The sequence below is a fragment of the Geotrypetes seraphini genome, chromosome 19 (assembly GCF_902459505.1).
Source record: "Geotrypetes seraphini chromosome 19, aGeoSer1.1, whole genome shotgun sequence".
In the NCBI taxonomy this organism is placed as follows: domain Eukaryota; kingdom Metazoa; phylum Chordata; class Amphibia; order Gymnophiona; family Dermophiidae; genus Geotrypetes; species Geotrypetes seraphini.
Genome location: NC_047102.1, coordinates 29,903,591 through 29,931,374, shown reverse-complemented (window position 1 = coordinate 29,931,374; position 27,784 = coordinate 29,903,591). Strand labels below are relative to the sequence as shown.

Genomic DNA, 27,784 nt, shown 5'->3' with positions numbered 1-27,784 from the left:
TTAACCTTCATCAACATCCTATGTTTGCATCTGGGTGAAAGATTTCCTGAAAATGAAGTTGAGGAATGGTCTGCTTTTGACTGTACAGCAATATCACAATGCGACTTTGACTTTGGAAATGGACATATCAGATCTCTTTGTTTAAAGTATAAACAATTTCTGCCGGAGGAAAGTGTTATTATTCAGCAATACAATGACTTTAAATTACTTGTTGCAGAAAAAAATCAAAAGCAATCTGATAAACAGCTTTCCAGATATGACAAAATTTGCATTTCAGAATGATCAATTTGCAGATTTAGCAAAATTGATGGACATTGGTACCACATTCTTAGCATCTAGTGCAGATTGTGAGCGTGGTTTTAGTCTAATGAAAAATTTGAAGACTAAACAAAGGAATCGTTTACATTTAGAGCATTTGGAAATGCTGATGCATGTTAAGAGTCACCTTCAAGATGGAGGCTCAGCAGATCTTGACAGAATTTATTTGGACTGGATAAATATGAAAGATCGCAGGGAAAAACTTTAAAAACTAAATTGCTGTTATTTTCTAAATTTTAAGTATAAAGTACAATGATACCTTATTTATAGGTAGCGCTCAATGAAACATTTCAATGAAACATAATTTATGTTTATTGAAATGAGACTTTATGTTACATAAAGTGTAACTAACATAAAGTGTAACTAAAATTACATTGTGTTTTCGTTAATTCAGACTAAACTCAAAGACCTGCCCATAAATGCCCATAACTGAACTCCGGGCCTTCTGGCAATCATTTTTATAGTGCACACAAATTTAGTTTTTCTTTAAAATGCACACAGATCAAATTTTTTGTGCACACAGCCTATGAAAAATTAGAGGGAACATTGCTTTCACCCTCACTATAATCCAATCCAAACCTTAGTCTTATATACCAGGTCACCCTCAGATGGGACTCGAACCGGTTAACAAAGTTTAGCTCAAAAATACATAGGGGGGACGGACAATAATTGGCGAAGAATAACATATACTATAGTCTCTTATTTGTTTGCTAAAAATTTATCAAACACTACAGTGGGAAGAGGCAGGGCGCAGAGGAGGAGGGTTGCTAGCACCCCTACCGACATGGTGCCCGGGGTGGTCCTCTTACTACGCCACTGGTAAGATCTATACTATGACAGTAGGTAACGAAAACGGGCTGAATCGATAAGTTTAGCAGTTTCCCTCTTTCTATGTAAATCACTAATGGTTGGAAGTCTGAGCTCATGCTGCTGTCACGAATGCCCACTAGATGGCAATGCTGCTCAAGTCCTACAAACGAGAGTCCTGGTGCTCCAAACTTTTACTTGCTTAGGGCAGGAACGTGAACTGAAACGGATACTGGTTAGGGTTACTTTATTGGTACACTATCAAAAGCGCGGAGGACAGTGGTGCGCTGACATTTGAGCGCAGGACAAATGCCGCTTTTGAGACCTTCTGTATTACGCTGTGAGGAGGGGAGGGAAACCCTGACTACACTTAGAAATGCTCATGCTCCCATTGGGCGGTAAAATACAAAACGAGAGAGACACAACTCCAAATAAATGCATATTAAATCTAGGCCATTCAAACATTCTTGGCAGTTCATGTGAGCCCATTGCAGTGCATTGCAATTTCACTCAAAGCATACTGAAGCACTCCACAAAGGGTTAATTTATCATTTAAAAACCCATCTGTGGTTTATGCAAGATAAAGTAGATCAGATTGAATTGCTGCAGGAATCTAGCTTAATTAGAAATCAAAGATGATGTATAGTTATGCCAAAGCTTTTAATACAAGTAGAGGATGTTGTAATTGATATGGCAGGGGTAGGGCACTCCGGTCCTCCAGAGCCGTATTCCAGTCGGGTTTTCAGGATTTCCCCAATGAATATGCATGAGATCTATTTGCATGTACTGCTTTCAATGCATATTCATTGGGGAAATCCTGAAAACCCGACTGGAATATGGCTCTCAAGGACCGGAGTTCCCTACCCCTTAGATATCACTGCTTTCAGCGTTTCGTCTAAACAGGGGAAAGGTAGTGTGGAAACTATTTGAATTGTTATACTTTAAAAGAAAATTTTTAACCTTTAGTTTTGTAAATTAGGCCGTTTGTTGGCCCTCCACTTGTGACTTTGGGTCTGTTTTAATACAAAGCCGCGCGGCAACAGCCCTGAAGCCCTTTAAATCTCTATGGGCTTCGGGGCCATTACCATGCTGCAGTCGCTAGAGCGGCTTTGTAAAACAGGCCCTTTATCTAATAGCCTTGAATCAAATGTATCCAATATGCATTCTATGGGGTCCATTTACTAAAACTTAGTAACATTGTAGATGATGGCAGATAAAGACCCGAATGGTCCATCCAGTCTTTCCAACCTGATTCAATTAAAATTTTTAAATTTTTTTTCTTCTTAGCTATTTCTGAGCAAGAATCCAAAGCTCCGCCTGGTACTGTTCTTAGGTTCCAACTGACAAAGTCGCCATGAAAGCTCACTCCAGCCCAGGGATCTCAAAGTTCCTCCTTGAGGGCCGCAATCCAGTCGGGTTTTCAGGATTTCCCCAATGAATGTAATGTAATTTATTTCTTATATACCGCTACATCCGTTAGGTTCTAAGCGGTTTATAGAAAATATACATCATTGGGGAAATCCTAAAAACCCGACTGGATTGTGGCCCTCAAGGAGGGACTTTGAGACTCCTGCTCCAGCCCATCCACACCCTCCCAACCATTGAAGCCCTCCCCAGCCCATCCTCCCCCAAACAGCCATATACAGACAACAGACTGTGCAAGTCTGCCCAGTACTGGCCTTAGTTCTTCAATATTTACTATTAATTTCTGATTTTAGATCCTCTGTGTTCATCCCACGCTTCTTTGAACTCAGACACCATTTTCATCTCCACCACCTCTCTCGGGAGCTCATTCCAGGCATCCACCACCCTCTCTGTAAAGTAGAATTTCCTAACATTGCTCTTGAATCTACCACCCCTCAACCTCAAATTATGTCCTCTGGTTTTACCATTTTCCTTTCTCTGGAAAAGATTTTGTTCTACGTTAATATCCTTCAAGTATTTGAACGTCTGAATCATATCTCCCCTGTCCCTCCTTTCCTCTAGGGTAAACATATTCAGGGCTTCCAGTCTCTCCTCATACGTCTTCTGGCGCAAGCCTCCTATCATTTTTGCTGCTTCAAGTCTTCTTGTGTCCTTCGCCAGAAATGTTATAATTTAGTGTGTGCTAATTCTGCTAGTGCATGCTAAGCCTTAGTAAAAGGGCCCCTATACATTTAGAAGTTGCAGGTAGAGATTTGCAAAAATTGTAGACTTGTTTTCTAGAAGCTCCTGCATAAAAACCAAGGGAAGGGGTAAAACGCGGACCTCATGGACCTGACGGACCTCGCGGATCTAAACCCGTACGGCCTTAAAAATCTGAGGTCCGTGTCGGTCCGTGTCCATGGCGCTTGTAGTTTCTATCGCTGACAGACCTCGAAGAGATTTTAGCGCTGACGGATCCTAACACTTTTCTCTCCCTATGCTGAGACGGATCCGTCAGCGCTAAAATCTCATCGAGGTCTGTCAGCGACAGAAACTACAAGCGCCACGGACACGGACCGACACGGACCTCAGATTTTTAAGGCCGTACGGGTTTAGATCCGCGAGGTCCGTGTTTTACCCCTTCCCAAAAACCAAAGCTTTTACCATCACCGGTACCTAACTGGAGGAGTAGTCTGGTAGTCAGCGCAGAAAGCTAGAATCGGGAAAGTTCAGGTTCAAATTCCAGAGCTGGGTACATTACTTAACCTTCTATTACTTGAAATTTAAAGTCTTATTTACTATGCAGCAAAATAGAAGTTTTTTCGTAGGTTTCAAGTTTTATTAAAATTTGATAAAACGCTAATCATGCATTCTAAGCATTTTACAGTTAATTAAAAAGAGGGACAATTAACAAACTTATTGGTGACACGACAGTACTTACATGGAAACAATAGGGTAGTAGGGAGAAATACAATTTTAAAAGAAAAGAGAACAATTACGGTTAAAAACAAGAGGGAAAAGTGATGTGGGTCACACTGCAATGTAACCAGTCGTATTTCTGTTCGTCTCCTCCCCTCTCTTCTCTTGAATAGGAATGTTTTTAGTTTTGTTTTAAAGTGGTCTAATATCGATTCTTCACGTAATTCTATGGGCGATAACAGAAGATGGTAGACCGGGACGTGCTAATGAGATGCATGGATGGAATGGATTGAAGATGTTGTGTGTTTGACCTCAGTATTCATGAAGGGGCATATGGGATTAAGAGTCTATCGAGGAATTCCGGAAAGTTTGTGGTGTGTATTTTGAATGTTAGAAGAAAAATTACGAAAGAACAAACCCCAGGTACAAATACAACAAAACAAAATGGAATTGTCCAGATCAGAATGATGTGCACTATAAAAGTGTCCTCCAACTCATCTGATAATGTGAAGATCTTTATTCCTCCAATGTCACAATGGTACATTCAAACGACTCTGGCTCAATGACTCGACATGTACATGTTTCGGCCAACAGGCCTGCCTCAGGAGTCTTGAGAATCATGAAATGATGATATACAAAGAATGCTACCACTCACATAAATACCACCAGAGTTCCAAAAAGGGAATGTTTTGGTTTGTAAATTCAACTGTTCCCAACTAGTGCCAAGCACCTCATTTCGTTTGAACGTACCATTGTGACATTGGAGGAATAAAGATCTTCACATTATCAGATGAGATGGAGGACACTTTTGTAGTGCACATCATTCTGATCTGGACAATTCCATTTTGTCTTGTTGTAGAAGAAAAATTACTACATCTCATAGTCTGTAAACGTAATGTCTTATAAATTGGAATAAGCAAATTACAATGTGTATCAGAGCGCAATGGCGTGCATCAAGCCCAAGCTGCTGCTTGCGCCAGCTCTTCCTCTGATGTCACTTACGAGGCGTGGGTCCAGGATGTGACATCAGAGGAAGAGCCGACACTGGCGTGAGAACATTAAAGAGGTATGGGGGAAGAGGCGCGTGCGGCGGGGTGCGGGGGACAGCGAGGAGGATGGGTGCCAGCACCCCTTCCAAGACCCCCCTTACTACGCCCCTGGCTGCTTCTCATGAAATGAAATCACTCCCCCACCCCCCAAAAAATTTGCAAAAGTTCTTCCTTATACGTGACACTTTTGACACCATAGCTCTATGCTTATGGCAGACGAGCAACCTGTTTTCTGTTAATGCTTTCATACACACTGATGTTCAATGACGGAGCGTAAAACAGAGAAGAATAATGACAAGTGATTCAGACTAGAGAATGACACGGGGGCAAATTTTTCCCTGTCCCTGCAAGCTCCGTCCTCATCTGCACAAGCCTCAAACACTTTAAAATCCTAAGTAGCAACATTCTAGAGCTGAGATTGTGATGTCATAATGCCTCATTCCACCAATGCCTAAGCTCCGTCCTCATCTGCACAAGCCTCAAACACTTTAGAATCCTAAGTAGCAACATTTTAGAGCTCATATTGTGATGTCATAATGCCTCATTCCACCAATGCCTAAGCTCCGTCCTCATCTGCACAAGCCTCAAATCCTTTAAAATCATAAACAGTAACATTCTAGAGCTCAGATTGTGATGTCATAATGCCTCATTCCACCAATGCCTAAGCTCCGTCCTCATCTGCACAAGCCTCAAACACTTTAGAATCCTAAGTAGCAACATTCTAGAGCTGAGATTGTGATGTCATAATGCCTCATTCCACCAATGCCTAAGCTCCGTCCTCATCTGCACAAGCCTCAAACACTTTAGAATCCTAAGTAGCAACATTTTAGAGCTCAGATTGTGATGTCATAATGCCTCATTCCACCAATGCCTAAGCTCCGTCCTCATCTGCACAAGCCACAAACACTTTAAAATCATACTGCTTGTGCAGTTAAGACAGAGCTTACAGGAACGGGACAGGGACAGCGACAAAACTCACAGGGATGGGATGGGGAAGTCTAGTTCCTGTGGGAACTGGGACAAATTTGTTCCCATGTCATTCTCTAATTCAGACTAACAGATCTTCACAAAGATGGGAAAGAGCATTGATACTCAATGGTAGCAGGGCTGGCAGCCATGTTTAATTTATTCCATTCAGGTAGCAGCACTAACTGGTAAGCACAATGTGGACACCACGCCAACACCTTTGTAGTTCAGGAGTTTTCAACACAGTCCTTGGGCCACACCTAGTTAATCGAGTTTTCAGGCTAACTACAGTGAATATGAATGCGATAAGCCACAGGCTTAAACTAAACGTACAACTTGGTTTAGATAGAGTTTTAATGTTGCTGCTATTTAGATAATTAGAAAACATATTCTGCCCTCCCTCTGTTTCTTTACTACACCGAAAACAGCAGGATGTTTAGATCGATTTTTAATAGGGTTGTATTTGGCTCTGGGGAAATCACTTAACTCTGCATTGCCCAGAGCTGCAGTGGGGGAAAACCCAAATAATATACCTGTAGCCATGCAATGAAAAAACATGAATCAAATGCGGCCCTAAACAATTAAAGAATGGAAAGATAATATGTCTTGAAAAATTACAAATTAAAGAAATTAAAACAGCATGCAGAATAGCTGTAAACAGCCTTACAGTTTGCAGAGCCTCCTTCCGAAAAGCAAGCCATATTTTAGTCCTGTGATACTGATATATTCGTAAGAGCTGAGAATCCATGGATAGCTCTACAGATTTTGAAGGGTTCTTCTTAGGCTCTCCAGCAGAGACATTAGGTAGCCGGCGTGAAGAAGTGTGTGGACAGCAGGCATAGAAAGGGCGAGTTCTGCTCCAGAGCTGACACTGAAATCCAGCTCTGAGTTGAGTGTAGTGTATTTTTACAACATGAATAGCTGGCAGAAGACAGGACACAGACTGATTGATGAGGCTGAACTGAAATCCTAAGGCAGGGCTGTCAAAGTCCCTCCTCGAGGGCCGCAATCCAGTTGGGTTTTCAGGACTTCCTCAATGAATATACATGAGATCTATTGGCATGCAATGAAAGCAGTGCATGCAAATAGATCTCATGCATATTCATTGCGGAAACCCTGAAAACCCGACTGGATTGTGACTCTCTAGGAGGGACTTTGACACCCCTGTCCTAAGGGCTAATATTCAAACACCTACAGAGTTGTAAATACTGAACCCTGGATAGCTCTTTCTTAAAATTTAAATCTAAACATTAACCACAAGTATCGACAATATTTTAACTTTACAAATTGTGAGAGGGAGCTATAAATAAAGTGAAAAATCCTTGGGTCGTTGTGAATGAAGCTTTATAGCACTGTAAGTTGGGCCCATCTTATTTAATATTTTCATCAATGACCTAGAAGAAGGAACATCCAGTGAGATCATCAAGTTTGCAGACGACACAAAGCTAGGCCGGGCAATCAGATCGCAGAAGGATAGCGAGGAACTCCAGAGTGACTTGTGTCAGTTAGAGAAATAGCAGATGAAGTTTAATGTGGAAAAGTGCAAAGTAATGCATTTAGGCCGAAAGAACAAGGAACACAAGTATAGAATGGCAGGAGCAACTCTGGGTAAGAGCGAACAAGGAAAAGGATCTGGGTGTACTGATAGATAGGACCCTGAAACCGTCGGCACGATGCGCGGCAGCGGCAAAGAAAGCAAATAGAATGTTAGGCATGATAAAGGAATCACGAGTAGATCGGAGAAAGTTATAATGTCGCTTTATAGAGCAATGGTCAGACCACACTTGGAATACTGTGTCCAACACTGGTCTCCCTACCTAAAGAAGGATATAAAACTGACCTGGTGGAAGAGAAGATAATTCCTGAAAGTTTGTCATAGATACGAGGTATCACTTAGAGCACACAATTTCAAATTAGTATCCAGAAAGGTGAGAGAAGGGAAAATATCTTCCACTTTCAATGGGTTTTAAAAATATCAGTGTACCTAAATCAAGTAATTTAGTACTTTCAAATGTACACTATGAGGAATATTATATGTTTCCATAGGGTAATTCCATGTCAACTGGTCCGGTTTCAAGGAGGGTCCCCATTCGACATCTTCCACAGATACAAAAAAGAGGCCCAAATAAAGGTGCCCCTAACTCTGGACCTAGTTGAAATCATGCCCCAAAATTTTAGATATCTTTAGTAGAGGTCCCAACATCTCCCCTGAAAAAATTTCATCAATTTCAGAGATAGTCGAGTGGGGAGCTCTGAAGCCCTTGATATGGAATGACCCCCAGTAGCATTTATTCCATGAAACATAACTCACACGAGTTCTGGAGAGTGCCCAACCAGCAATGCACTTTCCAAAATGATTACCATTTTAAGGGGATTATAAATGTTAATAATTTTATTGTATGTAACTCATGCGGAACTGTGGATGCAGCAGGCTATAAATCGTTTAAGGAAATAAATAAAGGGAACAAGATAGATCTCATCGTTTTCAATCATTTTACAATCAGCTTTACACATCGGAAATGTCCTTATCCTCGTCATTTGCATTTTTGAACTGGACAACTATGTCATCAGCAAACCATTTGATGTGAAAGATTGCTACAGTGCTCCATAATATGGCAAAAAAGAAGGCTCCAGGTTCTGATGGACTCTATCTGGAATTTTATCAAGCATTTCAAAATTTCTCATTTTTAATCAAATCGGGACAAGCCACAGGTTCCTTTACTGAAGCAACCATCATTGCATTATTAAAGCCAGATCGAGATCCTCTGGATGTTCTAAATTATCTCTCATAAATGTGGATGCCAAGATATTTGCAAAAATATTGGCTACTAGATTACAATTTATGCTACCACAAATAATACTCCCAGGGTTCACACATGGTCGATTGTCAAGTGCTAACACCAAATTATTTTCCAACTTCGTCATTCATGCTAACAGTTCAACTCATCCCATAGGATAAAAACTTGTATTGAAAAACCTTGCATGGTAGCTATGGCAAATTTGTACCTATAAATCAGGGATCTCAAAGTCCCTCCTTGAGGGCCGCAATCCAGTCGGGTTTTCAGGATTTCCCCAATGAAATAGATCTCATGCCTATTCATTGGGGAAATCCTGAAAACCCGACTGGATTGCGGCCCTCGAGGAGGGACTTTGAGACCCCTGCTATAAACTGTATATTATATATATGTTAACCTGTAACCCGTCCTGAGCTCTTTGGGGAAAGCGGTATAGAAAACGAAATAAAGAAATTACCCATAATGGTATGATCTTTTGCAACAGGTTTGGCATGAAGCGATAGAATAGAAGGAACCTTTATTTCTAATGCAGGAAGATTCCCCTTCAGGGCATAATTATGATCTTATAAAGACATGATTACATAAACAGCAGTATGCCAAATTGCTGCTATTCACTTGTGTTTCAAATTCTAATGGCTCTAATTAGTGAATGCACACTCAATGAACACACATCTGTATTCCAGCAGTGGATCAAGGAGGATTCTAAAACCTTTGTTTTCTCGTTCTTTTCTGTCGATGCCCTTGTGATTTTCTTAAGGTTTGGTACGTGCCTCAGAGTTACATCAGTTTTGATAATATGACAGACGTCTAATGTACTTTTGCTCCAAGATCTTAGGAATGCTATGTGTGTCTAGACGAAATGTTCTGGCCCGGGTGATTACTGACCAAATGTGCTATCAATTGTAGCAGCCGCATTTCCATGCGTGCATCGTGATCCAATTGTTAGGGTTTCTCTTTTGCCCCGATATGGATTCCTTCTTAGGGCTAGATTCGCTAACCTCCTTTCCGTGTCCGATTGCATGCAGGTGACAAATTCACTAAAGGCCTGCATGTAAACGGGGGCGATCGTTGGCACGCCCCCCCCCCCCCCACACCATCCGCATGGATCGCTGGAGAGCGATCCTTGAGCATGTTGCAGACCATCTTCCTAGACTGTAGATGGTCTGCACATGCGCTGGTGGTCCTTGCCCGTTTTTTTTTTTAACTATTTTTTTAACTTCGCGAACCCATGGATTAAAACCACAGAGTCGCACTGCGGAGAAGGGCAGGAGAGTCGGGGCAGAGAGCAGAGCAGGGCGGCCAGAGCAGGAGAATCGGGGCAGAGAGCAGGGTTTTAGCACAAGCGACTGGTCCTCACCAGTCGCTAGTTTTTTGACTGGCCAGCCAGTCAGTGTACCAGAAGAAGTTTGTGAATTGCATCCTTCCTGCTTTGCAGGCTGATTCCCCTCATTTGCATGCATGGATCAGGATTGGATTGGAGGAGAGGTTAGTGAATTGGATCAGAGGGAAATCGGGTGGCAAAGGGCTTGCAAACTGATCGGTACATGATCGATTTACATAGTGAATCTAGCGCTTAATTTTTTTGTTCACTGCAAGGGAATGAAAATTATTTCACACCAACTCAAAGTACATACCCAATTGACGAAAGCAGTTTTTAAAAAGAGGGGTGGGGGCGGATATTTTGTAATGGCTAAGAAGTGGACTTGAGCCACTATCTCCTCCTCTCCCTATAGGCTAAGGCTCTTTACACCTGCATTGTGAGGTCATAGAGCGATATGATTATAGGCTAAGACTTAACACTTGCATTATGAGGTCATAGGACACTATATCCTTTCCCTATAGGCTAAGGCTCTTTACACCTGCATTGTGAGGTCATAGAGCGATATGGTTTCAGGCTAAGACTTAACACTTGCATTATGAGGTCATAGGATACTATCTCCTCCTCTCCCTATAGGCTAAGGCTCTTTACACCTGCATTGTGAGATCATAGAGCGATATGGTTACAGGCTAAGACTTAACACTTGCATTATGAGGTCATAGGACACTATCTCCTCCTCTCCCTATAGGCTAAGACTCAACACCTGCATTATGAGGTCATAGAGTGATATGGTTATAGGCTAAGACTTAAAACTTGCATTATGAGGTCATAGGACACTATCTCCTCCTTTCCCTATAGGCTAAGGCTCTTTACACCTGCATTGTGAGGTCATAGAGCGATATGGTTACAGGCTAAGACTTAACACTTGTATTATGAGGTCATAGAACTTTACGGCTATAGAAACATGACGGCAGTTAAAGGCCAAATGGCCCATCCAGTCTGCCCATCTGCAGGTTCCACTACCTTCTTCTCCCCCTACGAAATCTCACGGGCCTGCCCCACGCTTTCTGGAATTCAGACACAGTCTTGGCCTCCACCACCTCTACTGGGAGACAATTCCACACATCTACCACCCTTTCTATAAAAAACCATATCTCTTTATGTTACTCCTGGGCCTATCATCTCTCAATTTCATCCTATGCCCTCTCACTCTGAAGTTTCCTTTCAGTTGAAAGAGACTCGCCTCATGCGTATTTATGCCAAATAGATATTTAAACATCTCTCCTCTCCCATTAAGATGGTCCCCATACACTTTATGAGGAGATCACCAACCATGTTCATAACCTTCTTCTGGACCAATTCCATCCTGTTTATATCTTTCCAAGGTGTGATCTCCAGAATTGAACACAATATTTTAAATGAGGTCTCACCAGAGTCTTATGAAGGGGCATCAATGCCTCCTTTTTTCTACATGATAAAAAGGACGACCTGTACTCACAGATTTTATTCTCTGAATGCTAATTTAGAAAGAGATATGGCTTCCTCATAGAAGCACTTTTTTTCCCCTATGTGTAATAACTTTGTATTTTACAGATACAGCAGGTATTTATGTGGCTTTATTCATTTGGCACCCGGAAGTACCCCCAACAATAGTGTTAATTTGGGCATATCTCTGCAAGTCCAAGTCTAGCTTATAAGCTAGGCTTGCACATGCCCATCACAACTCTGCCCTAAACTACACCCTAGGAAAGGCTCCAGGGAGTCAGCATTTCTAACATGTTTCCCATATCAGATCTTGGCGACAGCTCAGAGCCATTATTCCTCAGCTTATTTGCCATAAATTAAACTTTCAGACTGACGCCCCAAAATCTCATTCTAGAAGACACAGGGGGCAGCCTTTTATTTCAAGGTCCACTACAGGGGCCCCACTGCTGCCTGTCTGCTTCTGCGAACCGGAATTCCAGACACCACACAGAGGAGCCCGATCACATTGAAAGACGGATAGGGGAGCGCATAGATACGCGCGTAAGGGGGGGGGGGGGAGGGAGAGTCGTGCTTTGCTGCTGGCGCGCGAGACGCCTTCCCTTTGCTTCGGGCTCATCAGTTTAAGAGCAAATCAATCAAAATCCCACCCCTCCATTTGTTTGCTCCGATAACACGTTTTTGAATGGGGCGAGAGCAGATTTTAATTCGTGTCTTTCCATAGGGATAAGGGTTTGAAAGAGCCAGGGATTAGCTTATTGGATAGAGGGAAAGTGATGTAAAAAAAAGATGGTGCTGTATCTGTGGAAACGAGAATAAATAATAAAAAAAAGGACAACGAAATTGTGTTGGAGGCGTCTGGGGCGTTTTAATGAATGACCTGCTTTTCAGACTCTGCCTTACCTTGCTCCGTAATTTGGTGAATCGACTGCACGGGGGGGGGGGTATCCTCCCCCCCCCTCTTGCAAAGAAAATGGTACATCCCTGAGCTTGGGAGCCCCAACTATACCGGTGCCTGTGCGTTTAATTTTTTCTCGCCCCTTAGAGGCTCGGGAGGTCTGCTCAGTCCAATAGGCTGCCGGTGCCTCTTTCCAGCCGGTGCCGAAGCGCGAGGAGCTGCCCTGGAGGGGATGGAGGGTGTCGGCACCAACAGGACCATGTCTTATAGTCGATGGAGTTACGACAGGTAACCTGGAGCTTTCTTTCTCTGCCGCTTGCAATGACTGCGCCGCTTTGATTCGGGAATAACACATGTAACAGGGATGGAAGGAAGTCTGGCTTCCCCCCATTATTATCATGCAGGTCTTGTCTCTCGAACACGAGAACGTCGAGTTCCAAGTTCTTTGCTCAAGACGTCTAGATGACAGAAGAGACCGTATTTTCATTCGCTGGAAAGCTGCCTCACAAACGTGCGATTTGATGCTGAACCACTTTTGCAAGGTTTTAGTGGTTGAGAAGGAGGGGGGGAGGAAAGATTAAGGCGCGCAGATATGCGTTTAGATTTAAGATCAAATGGCTTCTACCCGTCTAATCGGGACATTTGCATTTTCGGTGTCTTGAGGGGGGGGGAACAGAATTAAGCATTTTGCTAGCTTTTTGAAGGGCTTGTGAAAAATAAAAATCCCTCCTTTCCCTAAGCAAAGCGTTCGTTGCTATTTCTTACTATATTTCTTATTATGGTCTTTCAATTTGGCAGTAAATTGTTCCCATGGTGGCAAAAGATCAGGAATTTCTAAGCCATATGGTGTCTGCGCCTTCAAATATTGCATGCTGTATATCTTCACTATTGCACGGTATTTTCTATCAACAGCATGTAATAATGACATTATTCTATGCCATTTGATACTTGTAAGTGGGCAGATTTATACACGCGGAGCACATGTTTGGGGGAAGGGGGTAAAACGCGGACCTGATGGACCTCGCGGATCTGTCTCAGCATAGGGAGGGAAAAGTATAAGGATCCGTCAGCGGTAAAATGTCACCGAGGTCTGTCAGAGCAGGAGACTAGTGCTGGAGCGGCTCTAAAACGAAACCTTTAAACTGGTTTCCTGCAGCCCCAGTAAATCGGCTCTGACAGACCTCGATGACATTTTAGCGCTGACGGATCCTAATACTTTTCCCTCCCTATGCTGAGACGGATCCGTCAGCGCTAAATTGTCACCGAGGTCTGTCAGAGCCAGAAACTAACTACAAACGGCACGGACCTTAGATTTTTAAGGACATGCGGGTTTAGATCCGCGAGGTCCGTCAGGTCCGCGTTTTACCCCTTCCCCATGTTTGGCTCATACGTTTGGCAAGTTCAGGCTGGTGAAAAAAGTGCCTGTCTGTAAAGAGACTTCAGTGAATAGTTAACAAAGTGTCGGTCTGTAATCAACCTCTCTCTCTCTTTTTTTTAATGTTGTGAGTGAATTAGAGAGGACGTAATCATTCAATATTTCCAGCGCTTACTCCAAATGCACAGCTGCCACGTGCTACAAATTTGTTCATTTCATTAGACAGCTAATTATATAAATGGATGTGCTTATCCTCACCACCTCTGGCCCTACCTCCGCCTCCCCTCCTTACGAGGCGCAGCAATTGGCCGTACACGCTTTCCCAGCTGAACCCTCCCCCCCCCCCCCACCTTGGCTTATTATTGATCTGGGCTCTGCCCACCCACATTGCCTCCCGAAGGATCGGATTTTACATTACATTAGTGATTTCTATTCCGCCAATACCTTGCGGTTCAAGGCAGATTGCAAAAGAAGTTATCTGGCCATTTCCAGAGGAATTGAAGAGTAGAGCGAGTTGCTTCAGGGAAGTGGGATGAGTCTTGCGGTGTTAGTTTGTCTTCAAGGATGTCTTGAATAGGATGGTTTATTTCTTTTCTAAACATTTCCCGATAATGGAAAGCTCTGGGGTGTTGGTTTTCCTATTTATTTGATACTAGGCTTACCTTGCACGCACAGCGATTTTCAGATTTGCACGTTGTCTGCGCCAAGGACTAAGCGGATTCCGTTCTATGTCGAGTCCTAGGTGCTCTGGGTGAGTTTCCATGGATATGTTCCCTTGTATTGGTGGAGTTGTATACAGAGATCCTTGGACACAGGCGGCCGTATTTTTGGACACACTGGGCGGCTGATATCGGAGTTACCCACACAAATATGGCCTGATCCGAGCGCAGTTCTACAGTGAAATACAGAAATAACACGCCACACCGCTGAGTGTATATTTTCAGTAAAAAAAAAAAAAAAAAAGAAGCAAGGTGTCTTTTGAGAGAACAAAAAGTGATTTAAGCACATAAGGATTGCCATACTGGGGCAGATGGAAGGTCCATCAAGACCAGTATCCTGTTTCCAACAGTGGCCAACCCAGGTTCCAAGTAATAAAACAGATTTTATGTTGCTTATCCTAGGAATAAGCAGTGGATTTTTCCAAGCCACCTCAATAATGGCCTATGGCATTCTCTTTTAGGAAATTATCCAAATCTTGTTTAAACCCTGCTAAGTTAACTGATTTCACCACCACAAGGATAGGAAAGCCATTCAATTTTTTTTAAGCCTTATTTTTTTCCTACACTTTCTTGATTTGGAATTGGACCCTTCCTAGGCCTTAAAAAAAATGAAATAAATGCCTAAAATTTACATTACATTACTGACTTCTATTCCGCCTGTGCCTTGCGGTTCTAAGCGGATTACATTGGGAGATAGCTGGACATTTCCAGGAAGTTACATTGGAAGATAGCTGGACATTTCCAGGAAGTTACATTACGTTGGAAGATAGCTGGACATTTCCAGGAAGTTACAATTGGAAGATAGCTGGACATTTCCAGGAGGATACATTGCATTGGTAGATAGCTGGGTTTCAAGTTACATAGTGAGGTTTCAGATTATATTTTGTGACTTAGAGAGGGGTTACCAGAGGGATGGGTAGTTCGCGGGATATTTGCAAAGGGGATGGGAGGAGGGGAGGGTAAGTTAACTGAATATGTTTTTTGAATAGTAGTGTTTTTATCTCTTTTCGGAATGCTTTAAAGTCAGTTGTCGTGGTCAACAGATGGCGGGGTCAATTTTCGCTGCTTTTGTCACTAGGAGGCTGTCATACATTTTCTTACGTTGAGTACCTTTGAGTGGTGGGTAGGAGAATGGGTTCTGGGTTCTCCTTATTCTGGGTGAAAGGTTTCGATTTAGGCGATTGTTTAGGTAGGTAGGTGCAGTTCCGTTTCTTACTTTGTATAATAGACAGTATAATTTGAATTGGATTCTGGCTCGTATCGGCAGCCAGTGTGAGTCTAGGTAGGCATTGGTGATGTGGTCAAATTTTCCAAGAGAATAGATTAGTCTGAGAGCTGTGTTCTGAACGGACTGTAGTTGTTTAATTAAGTTTGTTGGACATAGTAGGTAGAGGATATTGCAGTAATCCACTAGTCCTAGTACAAGGGATTGGACTATGATCCTGTAATGTTCTTTGTCGAAGAATTTTCTTATTTTTTGTAGGTTGCGCATGGTGAAGAATGCTTTTTGGGTAGTTTTGTTGATTTGGGTCTGCATTGTGCAGCATCTGTCTATCAATGCTCCAAGGATTTTAAGAGATGTCTGTATTGGGTATTTGGTTACATTTATTTATAATTCTGTTATGGAAGGGTTTTTGTCCTTTTCAAGCAGTAAGAATTTTGTTTTATCCGAGTTAAGTTTCAATTTGTGGTTTGTCATCCATTTTTCCACTGCTTTCAGAGTTGTTTCCAGGTGTCTTGTTGAGGCGGGGTTTTGGATATCGAAGGGGAGAATAATGGTTATGTTGTCTGCGTAGCTGAGTGATAATACGTTTAGGGTACCACCAAGGGAGGATATGAAGAGATTGAAGAGGATGGGCGATAGTGGTGACCCTTGTGGAACTCCACAGGGGTTAGACCATGGGGCTGATTTAAGATCAGCTTTTTAAAGAACAACAATGAGTGTGATTGGCTCATGGCAGATATAACTTTCTGTTCCTCTGCCATGCAGGATATATTATCCCATTCCCTAATATTCATTCTAGGCAATATGCAAAATATATAATCTTTTGTTGTTTGGACTTTTTCTCTCCCCCCCCCCCCCTAAAATATCTGCACATTAAAATGTAATTTGATATGCTTGGTAGACCTCCCTCACCTGTCCCCTAATCATCTTCTGGAAAAGAATCTCCTGATTATCCATGAAGAACAGCTGGGAAAAAGGTTCATAGACAAAACCGCCGAAGACAAAGGCGCGCGCCGACAACTGAGCGCAAGACGGAAGTGCGTGCCGAAGAAAAAGAGTGTTTTAGGGGCTCCGGGGTTTTTGTTGGGGAACCCCCCCCCCACTTTACTTAATACAGATTGCGGCGGCATTGTGGGGGGTTTGGGGGGTTGTAACCGCCCTCATTATACTGGAAACTTAACTGTTTCCCTGTTTTTTAGGGAAAAAGTGAAGTTTTCAGTAAAATGTGGGGGGTTACAACACCCCCACAACGTAGCGCGATCTGTATAAAGTAAAGTGTGTGGGGGGGTTTCCCCTCCACCCCGTCGGAGCCCTTTAAAACAGTCATTTTCTTCGGCGCACGCCTCTGCGTTGCGCTCAGTTGTCTGCGCGCGCCTTTGTCCCGGCGCGCTTTTGACCTGACACTGGGAAAAATATGACTGGAAGTTATTAAAGGAAGCATTTCACTATTTAAGTCTACCACCTTTACTGTCAAGGAAGTTTTTTTCTCTCTTTCTCGCCCAAAATATGAGTGTCAATGTGTAACTGTAAAAGCCAGGCTTATTTTTCATGTCTTCTTTTTTTATTGCTTATTGGAACACTTGGTATATACCGCTTAATGAGGGGACACAAGGTGGTTTACACTCTTGTCTGGTTTTAATTAGTAAAACAATGTAGGCGGTCTGGATTCTCTCTCATCATCCCTTCAGACACATTAGGTAAAGACCAGAATTCAAAGATTCTCTGCAGTTTAATGTGTTATCAAATACAAACATAAAGGCCAAATGGCCCCTCTAGTCTGCCCATCTGCAGTAACCATTATCTCCTCCTCTTCCTATTGGCTAAGGCTCTGAACATTTGCATCTCCTCTAACTATAGGTTAAGTCTCTTTATACCTGCATTGTGATGTCATAGAATTTTGTGGTTAAAGAAACATAGTAACATGGTGGCAGATAAAGGCCAAATGGCCCATCTAGTCTGCCCATCTGCAGTAACCATTATCTCCTCCTCTTCCTATTGGCTAAGGCTCTGAACATTTGCATCTCCTCTAACTATAGGTTAAGTCTCTTTATACCTGCATTGTGATGTCATAGACTTTTGTGGTTAAAGAAACTTAGTAACATGGCGGCAGATAAAGGCCAAATGGCCCCTCTAGTCTGCCCATCTGCAGTAACCATTATCTCCTCCTCTTCCTATTGGCTAAGGCTCTGAACATTTGCATCTCCTCTAACTATAGGTTAAGTCTCTTTATACCTGCATTGTGATGTCATAGAATTTTGTGGTTAAAGAAACATAGTAACATGGTGGCAGATAAAGGCCAAATGGCCCATCTAGTCTGCCCATCTGCAGTAACCATTATCTCCTCCTCTTCCTATTGGCTAAGGCTCTGAACATTTGCATCTCCTCTAACTATAGGTTAAGTCTCTTTATACCTGCATTGTGATGTCATAGACTTTTGTGGTTAAAGAAACTTAGTAACATGGCGGCAGATAAAGGCCAAATGGCCCCTCTAGTCTGCCCATCTGCAGTAACCATTATCTCCTCCTCTTCCTATTGGCTAAGGCTCTGAACATTTGCATCTCCTCTAACTATAGGTTAAGTCTCTTTATACCTGCATTGTGATGTCATAGAATTTTGTGGTTAAAGAAACTTAGTAACATGGCGGCAGATAAAGGCCAAATGGCCCCTCTAGTCTGCCCATCCGCAGTAACCCTTATCTCGTTCTCTCTCTGAGAGATCCCACGTGCCTATCCCAGGCCCTCTTGAATTCAACCCAGTCTCTCTTGCAGCTTTATTAACACACTTCTTCAACAAGAGCAACCTGAGCCTTGCCTTGACCGCACCGCACCGCACTCACTAGCCCGCCCTGCCATCTCTGCATAAACTCAGGGCTTATCCCGTCACAGATACCTGGGCATCCCACCATCCCTGCCAAGTTAGGGTCCCATTCTGTGTTTTGGCTGTTCCTGGCACAGTGTGATATTTATCAAGCAACCAGCTAGGCGCCCTGTATGCCTGTTAGCGGGCTGAATGCTCTTCCTGGAAAACTCTGGCTGTGTGTCAAATAACACTTCCTAAGCATTAAAGCTCGGGTGCTCCGCAGAGCTGCAATACTATACAGAAGCAAAGATTTGGACTGAACATGACGTAAGTGCTGTTGCCACAGAATTAAATGACCCAACATGAAAAACACTGAATAGGCAGGCACAAGACAAACACCAGGCCCAATATTCAAAGCCATTTAAAAGGCCAACAGATGCTCCTGGCCATTTAAATACCTTAGTTCAGGCTAACTGGACATATTTAAAGACACTTAACTAGTAATTGTCAGTTAGCAAGGATATCCAGTGGCAATCTCCTATCTGGCTAGGTTAGCTGTGGAGCATGAAATTATCTGGTTGGTGGCAATTTTCAGCCTGCTAACCAGAAAAAAGGCTCCTTTTCCCCTCCTTTACAAAGCTGTGCTAGTGTTTGTAGTGCCAGCCATGGTGCTCATTCTATGAGCGCCGGAGCTGTTACCACACGGCTGGCGCTAAAAATGCTAGTGCGGCTTTGTAAAGGAGCCGGTTAATGTACTAAATCGTGGTTTTGCTGAGGCAGGAGGGAGTAAGCATCCCTTCTTCTGAAAGTACAGGGGTCAGAGGTGGAGAAGGGGAGGTGACTCAAGTCCTGGCATAAGGGGTTGCAGCATCGGGGGGGGGGGGGACTCCCTGTGGTAGGAGGGAGTGGGCATCCCTCCTGCCTCTCTCTTTTTTTGGGGGGGAGCCATTGTCTTGGAGAGGGGGCATCGCAACCTTTTTTTTAATGGGGACAGGTATTGTGCGTGTGTTACACATGCACAACATCTGTACTGTTAAAAAAAAAAAAAAAAAAAGTCTTCCTGCCCCGAACAGCTGTATGGCAGGAGGCTGCTCTGGGGCTCCCCCTGCTGGCTCTGCACACATGCGAAGTTGCTTTTCCAGTGACTGGTGAGGTGGGATTACAGCAGACCTCCGCAAAATTCATTTGCATGCGAAGCCGTTTGAACGTTGAGCGCCGTTTTAGAATCTCTCAAAAAATCGGCCCGCAGCGACCCACACGGTCTTAATGACCATTTTTAGTGAATCTGGCCCTATGCGGTGAATATCAGCAGGTTTGTGCTTAATTTCCAGGTGTGAGTTCTGGATATTTAATGTGGGGAGTCGCACATGACCCCGCATTAAATCCTTGGGGGGTCATTCAGTCACGTTTCTATAGCACTACTGTATGCAGGTACTTCTCTGTCCGTAGTGGGCTGTAGTTCTAACCACTACGCAAGAAATCAAAATGTAGAAAAAGTGAGCCCAGTAAAGGACAATCAAGTCATTGTGACATCACTAATGAGGTTGGCTCTTAGGTATTGGTGGAATGAGGCATTATGATGTCACAATACCAGCTCTGGTTATCAGAGGCTGAAGCTTCTCACACTATTTATTTATTCAATTTTCTATACTGTTCTCCCTGGGGAGCTCAGAACAGTTCACATGAATTTATTCAAGTACTCAAGCATTTTCCCCTGTCTGTCCTGGGGGCTCACAATCTATCTAATGTACCTGGGGCAATGGGGGAGCTAAGTATCTTGCCCAAGGTCACAAGGAGCAGTGTGGGTTTGAACTCACAACCCCAGGGTGCTCAGGCTGTAGCTTTAACCACTACGCCTGTTCCTGGTTCTTCTGAATGAACTGCAGTGAATGGAGCTCCTTTATTCAGCGATCACACATCATCTACTCAGGTTCTTATTTACACACAGGCCTATTAACCCTGTGCCTTTGCACTGCCTGGGGGTAGCAGACATCTATAACTCTAAATCATTGTAAATTGTGAAATTTCTTCAAGGTATATTTCTAAAAGAATAATAACTATTGTCTTTGTGACAAAAGGATGAGATTGAAGATAAACAAAACAGAGGTGGGTCAACTCATCTGAGGATGGCATATGACATTAAATTTGGAAATCACTGATATATACTGTACTTATACAGGTTGAAAGAAGGCCAGTGATTCACTGATTCTTCTAACCCTTTATGGACTGCCTTGCAGCTATCGTAGTAACTCAGAAGAAAGTGAAAATAAAAATATTAAAACTTACATATTGGTAGCTGGTTGTGCAGTACAATGAAAAAAAAAGTCTTTTGAATAAGAAGGTTATACTTTTTCAGAGGGGAAGATTACATTGTTGCAGGAGGGAATCAGTGGAGGACTGCGGCTGCTGCATTGTTGGAGAGAGAGCACAGAAATTTGTCTTTTCCTGAAGGTGAGGGATCTCTGATAGCTTGGGGGAGTACAAGCTGAAAAAAATAAAATTCATAGCAAAGGTTAAATTGTAGCCAAAACAACAAAAGAATTACTACAGAAAGCAAAGTTAAACAGGTAGAAACAACTAATGGTGGGTGCAAGAAGCAGTTGTTGGTAGCACGCATGATAATAAAGTGAGTGCCTAATTAAGAATAGTTAAGCTCTGGAACTCTTTGCAGAGGAGGAGGTAACAGCAGTTAGCATAGCTGGGTTTAAAAAAAAAAGTTTGGACAAGTTCCTGGAGGAAAAATCCATTATTTGCTATAGAGGCCCTGGGATCGGAAGCATGGAATCTTGCTACTATTTGGGATTCTGCATGGAATCTTATACTCTTTGGGGGTCTGGAATGTTGCTACTCTTTGGGGGTTCTGCATGGAATCTTATACTCTTTGGGGTTCTGGAATGTTGCTACTCTTTGGGGGTTCTGCATGAAATCTTATACTCTTTGGGGGTCTGGAATGTTGCTACTCTTTGGGGGTTCTGCATGAAATCTTATACTCTTTGGAGTTCTGGAATGTTGCTACTTTTTGGGGGTTCTGCATGAAATCTTATACTCTTTGGGGTTCCGGAATGTTGCTACTCTTTGGGGGTTCTGCATGAAATCTTATACTCTTTGGGGTTCTGGAATGTTGCTACTCTTTGGGGGTTCTGCATGGAATCTTATACTCTTTGGGGTTCTGGAATGTTGCTACTCTTTGGGGGTTCTGCATGAAATCTTATACTCTTTGGGTTCCGGAATGTTGCTACTCTTTGGGGGTTCTGCATGGAATCTTATACTCTTTGGGGTTCCGGAATGTTGCTACTCTTTGGGGGTTCTGCATGGAATCTTATACTCTTTGGGGTTCTGGAATGTTGCTACTCTTTGGGGGATCTGCATGAAATCTTATACTCTTTGGGGTTCTGGAATGTTGCTACTCTTGGGGGGTTCTGCATGAAATCTTATACTCTTTGGGGTTCCGGAATGTTGCTACTCTTTGGGTTTCTCCCAGTTTGCACAGTGGCCAAACAGGATACTGGGCTATAGGGGCCATTGGTCTGATGCAGTATGGCTATTCTTATGTTTTCTCCTTTTGTGTTTTGAGGTCATATTTCTTCCTCTACTCTTGAAATCGTATTCATCTTTTGCCTCATTAAAAGGGAATGTTTCTAGTGAAGTAGGACACCCCTATGACAAAACTAACATGATAGCGTTTTGGGGGAGTTTTTGAAAGCAGAAAAATAAAGCGGTACCATTCTATGGCACTGTGTATTATCTCTATCTAGAGCTAATATACTTGCTCCAGTTGCAAGCCTTAAAAATCAGTCCTCTTAAGGACATCTTTAATTTTGAATTGCATTGCAAGTATTGTTAACCTTAGATGAACTGAGCCTATAGCAGAGTACATGATGAAGATGCCACATTGTCCTTCAAGCTAATGATCAGCAGGTTCCTGAGTTGTTGAAATACAGCTTCAAGTCTCCAGTCCTGGTAAAAATAAAAATAAAAAAAATCTGAGTTACAGTATTAATCCCTTTACTGGAAGAACAGTTCCAACTGACTGATTCATATAACTATTCTATGTAGATTAGGAACTCAAATATAATGTCTCATTTCTTGTTAGTACTGTTTCTCCAAAAATAAGACAGTGTGTTATATTAATTTTGAATCCAAATAAACACATTAGTGCTTATTTTGGGGGGATGTCTTATTTTTTTTTTCATGTACAACAATCATCTCTCACCTTCCTCTCCTTCAGCCCAGTTCTTCCTCTTTCCATTCCCCCCCCCCATGTGTAGCATGTTTCCTCCCCTCTCACCCATCCCCTTGTGCAGCATCTTTCTATCCCTCTCTCCCACCCTCCTGTGCAGCAGAACCCCATCCTCCCACCATGAGACTGATATACCTCCAGTCCGAGGCCTCTAAAAATAGCAACGGGCTGTTTTAAGGACCCAGGGAACTGCTGGGTCCTTCCCTCTGCCACATCTCTGATGATGTCATCAGTGATACAGAAGAGGGAAGGCCCCAGTGGGGAAGGCCACAAAGCAGCCTGTTCAGAGCACTGCCACCACTGCTGCTTTAGGAAGCCTCAGAGCAGAGGTATGTCAGATCTCACCGGGATGGCGGGGTTGCTGAATTGACGAGTCTAATTTTCTTCAGCAAATCGGGCAGCACTAGTGTCGGGGATAGAATCGGGAAGTGTTGGGGACATTCGGGGGAGGGCTTCGGGGATTGATCTTAACTAGGGCTTATTTTGGGGGGAGAGCTTGAGCATCTTTAAAAATCATGCTAGGGCTTATTTTTAGGGAAACAGGGTAGCTACTAACTGTTGTTGCTTTTTTTCTTTCTTTTTTATCAATAAAGTTTTACAACTGCCCACAGTTCTCTTTGTCAACAGGGTTGCAAATAGTTCCTGAATTTGTACATGGACATAATCCAGATTGTAAGCAGGGTAAATCTTTCAAAACTTTTTTGACATTTTGGATTACTTGGAAATCTTTCATCTAGGGGTCATTTATTCATATATTTTTTTTCTCTTTTGGGCACCCCTTTGATCTTTCAGTCTAAAATTTTGCTAATCTAAAGACAGGGTACACTGTGCAACAAATTTTAATTTTTTTTTCTGAGGCAAGAAAAAAAAAAATAAGGTTTACTTTATAGAATTTGACCCCCTGTGCATGAAAATAGCCTCCGTTTTCTCCTATTATGTATAGTTTTTGCGCAAATTGCAAATATTTATAGCATGAGAAGTCATAATGTAACACGTTGCGCCAATTTATGAGTTCCTATAAATATTATTTTCTAGAATCGTTTTGCTGTTGAAGTGCGTTTATAAATGAGATGAGGAGCCCTGATAACGTTTCTACATTGTAACAATGTCCTGGTGAAACCTATCCCTGTGCTCATCACTAACACTACCAAGATTATCGGGGGGGGGGGGGGAATCTAATTTGAGGCAAACTGTTTTAATATTTTACAGATTAGAAAATATAGCAAAAATGTCAATTTTGCATTATAATGCTCTTTTGCCAAAAATCAGAGGGTTATCCCAAAAAATTAAGGTCGGTTTTGAATTCAGCGACCCCCAAGTCACTATAGAACACCCACTACAAGTCATGCCCCAAAACCTCTGTTGCACAGTGTAACCAGAGCTGGTACTGTGACGTCATAATGCCTCATTCCACCAATGCCTGAGAGCCAACCTCAGCAGTGATGTCACAATGGCTTCATTGTCCTTTACTTGGCTCATTTCTACTACATTTTGATTTCTAGAGTGATGCTGTGGTTAAAGCTACAGCCTCAGCACCCTGAGGGTTATGCTGAAAAATTAAGGTTGGTTTTGAATTCAGCGACCCCCAAATCACCATAGAACACCCATTACAATTCATGCCCCCCAAACCCCTGTTGCACAGTGATACGAGTGAAAATTTTGAACCACATATTGGCCCAAAAAAGGCCTAGTGGGCAAATATGGTTGTCATGTAGACTCGATTGAAACAACCCCTTTATAAGGTACAACCAGCTGATTACCCAGCGTTGACCGGATATTTATTTATCACAATCTTCATTGGGAGCGTCAGCATTCATCTCAGCGAGCCTGAAAACTATGGGTTAGACACTAAGGGCTCCTTTTACAAAGGCGCGCTAGGGCCTTAACGCACAGAATAGCGCGCTCTAGCCGCTATCGCCTCCTTTTGAGCAGGCGGTAGATTTTTGGCTAGCATGCGCTAGCGTACCTTTTGTAAAAGGAGCCCTAATATCTGTCGTTTTTGAAAATTTTTACGTCACCCCCACAGTAATTTTCATACACACACACCCACCCCCCCCCAACACATCGTACACACACCCTGCCTTTTGTAGTCTTTTTGTTTTGTGATAGAATAACAAATCAAGTTATCCTTTTTATGGGTCAATATTCAAGAGTATTTATCCAGATAAATGCACCTGTTTCCTGGATAAAGTGCTGCTGATTGGGATATTTAAAGCAGGGATGGGCAGTCACGGTGCTGAAGGGTCGCAACCGGGGCGAGATTTCAACTAATATTATGCCTTTTCATTGCGGATATCCTTGAAAACGCAACTGTGTTCTGGCTCTCAAGATCGTGGCAATATTCAATCTGGTGTCTGGATAACTTAGGACAGCTTTCTCGGTCCTGAGTTAGTACAATAAAGGCGTCCTTTTAATAAGGCACGCTAGGCGTTTTAACGCTTGCTAAATATTTGCGCATGCTAAAACGGCTAGCACGCCTTAGTAAAAGGACCCCAAAGTTAGCTGGATGCTACAATCTGTATAAGTTTTGAGACTGCCCTGTGCTTTCCGTGTTTTAATGGCTTGAAATCATTTTGCATTGCATTGAATGCGGTGAGAAGTGGACTGAACGGCGTTCACCTTGGAGCAGCCATTGGGCGAAACATGTCGGATAAAAATCGTCCCCAGCTGACATAATAGCACAGAGTGCACACATAAGTGCTTTTTAACCCTTTCAGGACCATAAGGATCGTAGGCCAATTTTTGTGGTTTTGACGACATTTTTACGGTAAAAAGGGCTTGCAGATGCCAAAAAATTGATTTTTTTTTTGGTGAAATATCATTATTTTTATTTTAAAAAAATCACACTTCTGGCTTATGGACAGTGTGGCAAGTGAATCTTCTCTCGTCAATCTGGCAACGACGCTAATGAATGAATGTCGGAACCAGTTTGTTTACATAAAGGCAGTATCATATGGAATCCGTACATATCAAATTTAGAACTGTAGACTATCCCAATCAAAATTGATAGGATTTTAAAGTTATGGGACAAATATGTCCCTTGGTCCTGAAAGGGTTAAGCATATTTAAAAATGGAAACATTTGATACTCTTTAGTAGTTAAATAAAGCGCATGAATAAAACGCATAATCGCATAAAATAGGACCAATGACGAGTGCTACGTAACGATTGCATTCGTGAAATCATTGCCTAAGCGGTGCACATATTTCCGTTGATTTAAAGCGATTGAAGCGCAACTGATGCCTCGCTTGTATTCACACTTGCTGTTTGCTGGAATTTGACGAGTGAGCAAACGATTTATGTTATAAGAGCCGGTTATTGAACGTTAGTTGCAAGGATATTGAGACATACCATCTGGATAGTGATAAATAGAAATAAAACCAAAATAAAGTGATGCCTTATCCCTTTTTTTCTTTTGCTTTGCTTTGTTATAATTTTATGCATTGCCTTGAAAATAGGCTAACATGGCAACCACCCTACTTTATTCAGCTAGTGGCATTGGAGAGGAAGGCATTTACGTGGGCTACCGTTAAGATGTTTTACTGTGTATTAATGCACAATGAACAAAATTGGACATGCATGGCAGGAATACTTTGCATAACACACCTGTGGTGAAATTGTACCTTTTCATTAAATAATGTTACTCTGATAACTGTTTGATACTGAGAGTTTCAGGCATTGTAACACAGGACCAGATTTTAAATTCTGCTTGTCCTTTGTTGAGCATATTGGCCATATGCATATCCTGGTTACTTGTTCGGGACTTTCCTTAGTGATGTTTTAGCTCCGAGGCATCCAGGAGTTCTGTTCCCTCTAAGCTGAGCGGGAGTCCTCCAGCTACAGTCCTGTCAGTGGGGGGTGCTGTTTCACGATCAGTTTTCAATGGGGAGAAGCAGGCAAACTCTGCAGGACTCCAGGAGGCCTGCCTGTCCCTAGCAATTGAAAACGCAATATTGGAACACCACCCCCTACTGGCAGCAATGCAGTTGTAGGACTTCCACGCGGAAAGAGCAGTGGCCAGGAGTGCACCATTGGGAAGTAAAATGCAACCAAAAATGACTGCGAAAGATTTGTGCGGCAGACGCCAATGTGTTTCATAAACTGCAGCACAGTGTTACGAAAGTAGCTGAAAGGCTGTAGAAAATAATGCATTAGTCATGCCAGATTGTCACTTCTGATGAGCGAAATGCACTATGAATATGCAGCTACCATTCGCACATCACGGGGAGATCCTGTTCCCACCAGACACTCCATTGTTTACAAATGCATAAACCAAAGTCATGAAATCTCATTAGTGAAAGCTGTGAAACCTTTGAAAGGAATACATCATGTTTGCTGTCAGCTCGACCTTGTTAGTCTAAGATTATTTAAGATGATAGGATGGGTTGACAGACAAAAAACTTTAATACAGCAAAATTTGCAGGAGTGACTACTGAATCTAGACCAATATAATGGCATTAAGAGGATGCCAGCCTCTTTTGAGGTAAGCGTTGGGGATCTGCATTCATTTGTCATTGAATGTCGCCATTTTTTTTTTTGTCTGGAATGACGAGAGGGATCATAAATAGCACATGGTCCAGTCCAGTCATGGTCCAGGTAGAACCTGGATAGAATCTGGGGCATGAATTGTAGTGGATATTCTATAGTGACTTGGGGTCGTGGAATTCAAAACCAACCTTAATGTTTTGGTATAACCCTCTGATTTTGGGCAAGAGAGCATTATACTACTTGGCTAAATCCTACTGATTATTGAGCCCATAAGGTTTAACACCTGACTTAAATCTTCAGAAGCAGAGAGATTCTGTTGGAGATTGTTGAATCACATCCTGTATTTAGATTTTAAAGGTCATGTGATACGCAAGGTGAGCCATTATTTTGGTACAATTTTCATAAGTACATAAGAATAGCCTTACTGGGTCAGACTAATGGTCCATCTAGCACAGTAGCCTATTCTCAAGGTGGCTAATCCAG

The 27,784-nt window shown here is 42.5% G+C and overlaps 1 protein-coding gene across 4 annotated transcripts in view; it reads left to right on the top strand.

The window, feature by feature from the left end:
• The first annotated feature begins 12,537 nt into the window (after positions 1-12,537).
• Positions 12,538-27,784, top strand: part of TUB (TUB bipartite transcription factor) — a 186,258-nt gene continuing 171,011 nt past the window's right edge. For 2 of the 4 annotated variants that reach the window (XM_033928541.1, XM_033928540.1), the window contains exon 1: positions 12,538-12,744. In XM_033928541.1, coding sequence (XP_033784432.1) covers positions 12,689-12,744 — 56 coding nt within the window. In that variant the 5' untranslated portion in view covers positions 12,538-12,688. The remainder of the gene's footprint in view (positions 12,745-27,784) is intronic. The other 2 variants (XM_033928544.1, XM_033928542.1) reach the window with 2 other exon arrangements.